This window comes from Vanellus vanellus (genome assembly GCF_965231255.1).
Source record: "Vanellus vanellus genome assembly, chromosome: 5".
NCBI lineage: Eukaryota > Metazoa > Chordata > Aves > Charadriiformes > Charadriidae > Vanellus > Vanellus vanellus.
Window position 1 is genome coordinate 30,838,599 of NC_138910.1, and position 7,820 is coordinate 30,846,418.

The following is a 7,820-nucleotide window of genomic DNA, read 5'->3' on the forward strand; positions in this document are numbered from 1 at the left end:
CGAAATAACTGTGTATTAATCTTACCTTAATGGTAAAATAAGGCCTAAAACAAATGGCTAGAACACAGTAAACAAGTTACAGAGATCAGATGGAAGCTTTACAAGGGCACTGGAAACACTCAGTCATGTGTCCTTCCTGGCTGTGCTTTAAGATGAATTCTGCACTAAAAGTATAAATAACAGCAATTCGTATTCTGCATAAACACATTTAAGGACAAAAGAAGTTGTGCCTGATTATTTTCTGACTAGCAGTTAGACATAAAAAACACTGCAATCAGAAGTCCATAATTCAATTTCTAAGCCATTTAAATCTACTAAAGGTACATAAATATTAATAAAACTTTTTAGGTATAGATTTCAGTGGTGTGTACATCTTAGTCTCACAGAACACTAGTCTTTGAAATGCAAGTCTAGTGACATTATATACTAAATATCCTCATGCAAATTTTGCTTGTAAGAGTGGAAAATATTTCAATTCAACTATAAGGAAATAATTATTAGCACTATAATCAGCAACACTCCCATAAAGCAGTCCAGAAACCTCATCTGGTTTATTATTTCTACTAGTACCAACAACGATAAAGTCTTATAACTGAGCTCACAGCAGATCTGCTCTCAGGCAGTAGCAGCAAAGCTCAATGTTGGAGTTACCATGCTTTGAAGACCTCTGTATCAAAGAAATTCTACAATCACCATACAGCACACTGAAGGGTATGTTTGTATCAGAAGATTTCAAAACGATCCCTTTCGTCTGTAGAATGGGAGAATGTGGGATGCTAATGCAATGTGTCATTCCTTAAAAATTACATTTGCTTCTAAAGTTATATCAAACATGTTATTTGCCTCAGAAATAGCTGCCATACTCTCCCTATTTATTTTTCTTCTGAATTATTATTCTTCCTCTTCAAGAAGCTTCCCTCTTTTTAATAAGGGGAAAAAGAAAGGACGTGGGAAAAAAAAATTAAAAATCAGGAAGTGTATGTAGTCAGCCCCAGCATCTGCCAAGCCACTGCAGCAGAGAGCTTCAAAACTGAAGCAGCAGGAACTATTACCCTCTCTCCCCCCCACCAAAGTGGAAAAAATATTGTGCTGGGCAAAGAGAGAGTATGAAAACTGAAGAGCCTGTTTACTATGTAAGTTCAAGGGAATGTGCACATCTCAAGGCACAAAGCCTGTAAGTACTCTCTTTTTCTCCGATTTAAAAATTCCTTCAAGGAATTCTGTTTTCAAATTACTTTTATTTAGATGGGGCAAGGATGTTTGGATACGGTTTTGCTTACTTTTCCATCTTCACAACATGTCTTCATACAGATTGCCAAAGTCTACTACATAGCTCCTCTTGCTGTCTCAAAACATTTCAATGGGAACATATACAATGTTTTCATTGCATTTCCCTCTACAATACTTGAAGCAAGTGTTCAGCTGCTGTTTTTCCTTGATGTGACCTACATAACGAGAGATCTGCCTCCACAGAGATAACAGTTACAACAGCTGTGGCTGACGAAAAACAATGGAGCTGTTTCATCAAATAGACGCTTCTTAAAAATTAGATCTGTTTTAATTGGCCTGATTATCTCTTTAAACCAATATTTGTGATAAATATCAACCCTCCTATCCATCCACCACCACTCTAAATCTATTTAGAAACAAAGTCTCTCTGCAATCTGGCTTCCAGCAAGGCAAAATAATAGAACAAAACATAAACAGAACATACACAAGACAAATCAACGAAGTCCATAACATGGGAAAAACAACAAGCAAGTCACCATGTCTTCACAAGTCATTGCCGCACAACTGACAGACAGAGGTTGCTACAGGTAAACTGGCATCACACACACATCTATTGCAATTGTGAAGTCAGGCACCTCTGAAGATGATTTAAGCTAAGGCAGTCTAATAATGTCACTGAATAGCAAAATGGAACAAGTATAGATGCTTACCAATAACTAACTGAAAGGTCAGAAAGAGCACTGACTTGGGAGTGGGGAAGGGGGTGTCTTAACATACAAGTCCTAAAACTACAATTACAACTGAAAAAGGAAATTACAGTGTGAGAACACATACCTTTGAATCGGTTACCTCATGAGAGAAAATTGCTATATATAAAGGAAAGGAAGGAAAAAAAAAAAAGGAAAGGTCTTACACATAAGAAAATTCTAAGAGACAAAACACTGAAAATTCATCTTTCAGTTTTTCAAGAAAAGTCAGAACTGTTGTTAAAACTGCAAAATAAAGATTATTGCTTCAGTGTAACTTGAAGATTGATCTTACAGTCCTGTTGATATCTTTCTATGCATTTGAAATTAAAGTTTTAAGAAAGGAAAATAAAAAAATCCAAGGAAACATCTTCTAAAAAACACCATGAGAAAAACAAAACAAAACAAAACCAAATCAACACAAAACTAGCAAGCAGCACAAAGAGCCACTAGAAAAGCATGGGACACCATTAACTTCACAAAATTCCCTGACAGAGTTCTAATTGAAGCTTTTTTATACAGGAAGGATATATATAAAAAAAAAAAAAAAAAAAAGTGAAAAAGAGTGAGACCCAACTAGCTTCTCTGGCATCTAGGCACACAGCTGAGATTTTGTTCTGGTTTGGTCAGCCTCCTCCTCAGAAAGGACGTTCATGGGATCTCTCCCATGCATAGCTATCTTTTCTCATACAAACACAACTGATCTCAGGGGTTACACCTACTTTTTATATTTCCTTGAAAGCATTCAACAGGCTCAGGCAATACTAAGAACAAACATATAGTACAACTGTGTTTATTCCCTTTGGAAAACAATCTTGGCTATTCTTTTCACACAAACGTAAAAGAACTACTCACACTTTTGCTTCTAGTAATTCAAAATGATTCCTTGGTAGGAGAATGACTAAGTTAACGTGTTTTTTTTACAAAACCAAACCTCAGAAAGCCCAAGATGGTCAAGTTACTTAATTCTTGTGAAATAAAACATTTTTAATCCAAATAAACTCCCCTGAAGTGTTGGCCACAAAGAACCTAAAGCACGATGCTGCAAAAATGAGTTCACTTTCGTTATAGCTACCATTTGTTAAACAGCTTAGGTAAGCAAAACAGGCATGTAAGGTACACAAAGCCTTCTGTACTCTCTTATCCTACAGTAATATCTTTTATAACTACTGCAAAACCTGGGTAATTAATGTTGATAGGTCTGCAGCTATTATTGTGTCACTCACCAAATTCTTAAAATAAATAAAATCTATAGTGAAATTCAAGGCTGTAATGGAGTTCCATTCCTTCTCCCTACCCCAAGGAGTGGCTCACATCTGAAATCTTTAAGACTTTCCAATATACTGTCATAATAATTTTCATCATTTCCTTTCACACAAGGTTTAATATTACTCTTCAATATACTCTTCTAAACAATTAAAGGTCAATGTAGTTCCAGATAAAACTAACCATTTTCTCTCCTTAATTTTTAGAGAGAGTTTAAATGTCCAATACAGTCAACTGGAATATACCGAGAAGTTCAGCATCCAGTAGAGAAAGCTCTCACTACCTCAAGGCACCTGAAAGGGTCAGTAAACAACTGCTATGGCTCTGGTCTTGACCTTATTGGTTACACAGCCTGGTGCATTATAACATTTTTGGAGTTGAACAGTTGAACTCTTCTGAGAAGATGTGTTTTACATAAGAACACAAATAACAAGATCATATTTGATCTTCACTCAGTAGATAAACCAAGATAAAAACAACAGTAGAGGCAGAGCACACACGTTTCCTTATCTCATTTTGCAACAGTCTACTAGTAAGCCAAAACAGCTTCTTCTAACAGTTGTAGTTTGCAAACAGGTAAAGAGGCATATGTGAAAACTGAACCAAAACTGAAGATTGCAGGACAGACCTCACAGTGTAGAAAACTGAAGCCACACCAGTAATGGGAAGGACAAAGCACATCAGCTTCTAATTGCATGTTAAAGACTGTGAAATAAGTGCTAGAGACTGCAGGGAAGGAAAGTAAAAGAAGAAAAATGGGTAGTAGGAAGATATAGGCTCTTGGTCATATTTAAGAAGGAAGCAGCAACGTAAGCAAAGAAATTTACAAACTGTGCCATGGAATTTTTAGTTTGCAATTATCCCGTCATCAACAGAAAACAAGAAAAAAAAAACACACCCAAAAAAAATCCACCACCAAAAAAACCTAAAAGCAGCTATTTTGTCACATTTGAAAATTCACAAGTTGATGCTCTCAAAGTGTTAAGCAGGCAGATGAAAACTATGTTCAAAACTATTCAACTGCTTCCCAGAAAAGAAAATCTAAAAAACATGAAGTTGAGTCTAAAGTATACAACTTACAAGAACCCATATTGAAGTTCAGAAGAAGCTATCATTTGTCTAACCTCAAGGTTCACTTTAATCTAAAAAACACAGCTGCAACTGTAGGCATGAACAAAAGCCATCATCAACTGAAAACAAGAAACAGGAAAGCCCAAGTTATTCTCCAGTAGATTCTGACTGACACCCTGAAGTGGCCCGCATGGCTTCACAACAGTAGCCTCATTACCAAAAATAAAGTTCCACTTCCATATTCTCAGATACCACTAAGTTTTCTCATCTAGATGAAGAAGAGATTAAAGCTAACTCAGTCTCTATCAAGCACTGGAGTACACAATACAAACGTTAAGCAATATTAAACAGGTTTAATTTGCATTTTGGTCCAATACAAGTACTGTTCAGAAGTGTAAACACATGGAAGCAATTAAATGGACATTACTCTTCTGTTTTCACACATCTCATAAAAAGACAGTGGAGTTATCAACACAGAGTGATCAAATGACTTGTTTCTTTCTATATGATGATCCTTAGACCCAGTAAAGAAGTTAGAACGGTTTCAACAGGCTTCTACGCAATGATTGGAAGACAGTGCAATTTTTCCACCCTAAGTGGTCTGACGCATGCCTTTACAAACAGCTTTTGAACCTGGATCTCAAGGCTAGCCATCCTGTTCCTCATTCTCCAGACCAGGAGATTGCATCTTAGGCAAGAGTTTCTATAAAGTTCACAGGAAGAAGATCGGATTTTGTGATGTGATCAGATTACTCATTAACAAGAATCTCAAATGAACAACACACACATTCCTCAATCCAAAACCTCAGAATATAACCTTAAAAAAACCACACTACTCTTATCTGGAAAGCAGAAAATCTAGTTCAGAACCTAAATGCCTTTGTGGCACTGCTGTCTTACACTGCAGACAAGCAGGCATATGGTAATCTCAAAAGGGTATTGTCTGAGTTAAAAAAAATTAAGTCACACAGACATTAGTTTAATTACTCTACCAAGTGGTTATGACTAATTTAGCAGCATCACTCCTCGAGAGCCAGGATAGGAAAAAAAGAAAACACCCCAACACGGTAGTCTGGTTATAGTCATTACTTTAGAAAGGGGGAGCAACATTAGAAGTGTTAAAGGGAATTGTGTTGGTCCTAGTTTTCTGTGTATACACTTCTACATATTAGTGAACTCTACTGTGTAGATTACCACATATAATTTCATGAAAAAGAGTAGCTGTAAGCTTTGGTATCTCAGAAGTTACAGACTTTTCCAGATTTGAGAACATTAACACAAAGCCTCACTCATGCATTTTTGAGTAAACTTTTATCCCTGGAAGGACTTAGATATGTAAGCCTCTATTATCATCAACCAGATGCCACATACTGCTTAAATTTCAGCATTCCCAGTAAGTATGTTTTAATTACACAAAAACATTAAAAAGCAGTTTGCTACAAAGTGTATGTCATTCCCACACTATTTTTTACCTTTGTTGTAGTGCAAGCTTGTCATCACACTCAAGTTCACACATCCTTCTGCAGGGTTCACGTTGAAAGTAACTACCGAGAGAGATACCGAGTAGTTTTTTCCTACATCTATGTACAATGCCTACAGCTTTCTAATCGCAAGCTTGCGGACACTGCTTGGATAAAAAGCACGTACCATCTGGCACCAGGCGCATATAAAGGGAGAAGATCACAACAGCCCCCAAGCACCAAATTCACTTCAAGCTCGTACCGCAGTCTCTTAAGTATATCTCACATGGGTGACTCTCTCATCTGGACACCTTTGGCAGTACTTGCCGAGGCGCTACAGGAGTGGCTACAGTTCCCCACACGCGGCATGCTCGGTTTTCTCTGTTCCTCATCCGAAAGCCAGGAAGCAACAGAGCAGCAACAAAAGCAACAAGCCTGTCGACGCGGAGACGCGCCGCAAGTGCCGCGGCCAGCCAGGGAGCAGGACCCGAACGGGCGCAAGCCTAGGCACAGCCCCGCTCCCTACCTCTCCCCCCGACCCCAGCCCTCCCGTCCCGTTAAGTGCGGGCTGAAACTCGGCCACGCCGAGCCCAGCCGCCCCCCCCCCCACCCCCCCTTCAGTAACGGTCTGGCCGCGCGCCTCCCTGTTCCCCTCAGGTAACAGCCGCGCGGGCACAACTTCCCCCCCCCCCCCCCCAACCCGCCCCCATCAGTAAACGGCCGGGCGGGCAGCCGGTGCGCGGCATGGGTCAGGCTGACAGGAGCGCTCACCTTTGCAGACGGGGGAGCTGGGGCTCTTTCTCTCCGGGGAGCTCCTGCATTGCTCCGGTGAGTGCCGCCGGTGCCGGACCCTGCCCGCCACCGTAGCGCTGCCCTCCGGCAGGGGAGGCAGCGGAGAAGAGCAAGGTGAGAGCCCGCAGCCCGGCGGTGGTGACGGCGGTAGGTGGTGGGGCCGTGGGGGGCTCCCCCGCGCCCCGCCGGCACGCGTGGGGCTGCTCCGTGAGGAGGCGGCGGCCGCTGAGGCGGCGGCGCTGCTGCTGCTGCTTCCCCCTCCCCCCGGCGTCTGCGTGGCCATGGCGGGGCCGCCGCGCCCGCCGCTGCCGGTGGGCGCCGCGCGCGTGGGGCTGATGCTGCGCGAGGCGGGCGCCGCGCGTGGGAGACCCCCGCCTGGGGCGCTGGCGCCGCCACCGCCGCCGCTCCTCGTGGGGCTGCCATGTTGCTGCTGCTGTTTGAGCTGGAAGGGCACCGTGGCCCGCATGGGCTGGAGGCGGCTGCTGGCTCCCGCTCCGCCGCCCGCTGCCGCCGCACCTCCTCCCCCCAGGGAGGTGGCCGGGGTTGGGGAGCCGTTGCGCCTCACGCGCTGGTGAGACATTGTCCGTGGGGAGCCGGGGCTCGCGGAAGACCGGCGGCGGCGGGGAAGAAAGGCAAAGGCAAAGGCAGGAGGCGCGGGCAGGTCCTCGCGGGGGCCCGACGCCTCAGGCAGCGACCCGGTACCCTCCTCGCCACCGTCCCCAGACCGGGGCGACCCGCGCTACCTCCTCAGCCTCCGTCCGCCTCATCAACAATAGTGCCCCGGCCGCCCGACTCCGCCCCCGGCGTCCTCCCATTGGGCGCGCCGCCGCTCGGCTCGCGCAGCTACGGCGCGCCCATTGGCTGCGGAGCGCGCTCCTGAGTGGCCGAGCCTCCGCGGGGAGGGAGGGGGAGGGAGCAAGCCCTTAAAGCGACACGCCGCCGCCAGTAGGGCCGCGCGCTGTCCGAGGCACGTGCTGCGGAGCGCTGGGGGGGGGGGGGGGGGGTGTCAGGCTACAGCATCCCCCCAGCCCCGGGGGCCTCCGGTCGACGGCGACCCTCGGTATCCATGGGGCTAAGCAGGGCCGCGATTCTGCCGCCGAGCTGCGAGGCGGTCTCGGGGGAGGGGGGGGGAAGAGTTTGTCAGTCAGGCGGCTCCGCACATCTCCGCCTGCCGCCGCAGCGCCGGGCCTGGGCGAGGTTTCGGCGGTGAGGTGGGAAGCCCGGGGCCCGGCAGGGATGGCGGCCGCGGCTCGCT

The 7,820-nt window shown here is 45.0% G+C and overlaps 1 protein-coding gene across 1 annotated transcript in view; it reads right to left on the reverse strand.

Moving 5' to 3' along the window:
* FAM117B (family with sequence similarity 117 member B) overlaps nt 1-7,145 on the reverse strand; it is a gene marked incomplete at its 5' end in the record, with an annotated part of 28,914 nt that extends 21,769 nt beyond the window's left edge. Inside the window, one exon of the mRNA XM_082484087.1 lies at nt 6,545-7,145. Coding sequence (XP_082340213.1) covers nt 6,545-7,145 — 601 coding nt within the window. The remainder of the gene's footprint in view (nt 1-6,544) is intronic.
* Between the last annotated feature and the right edge of the window lie 675 nt (nt 7,146-7,820).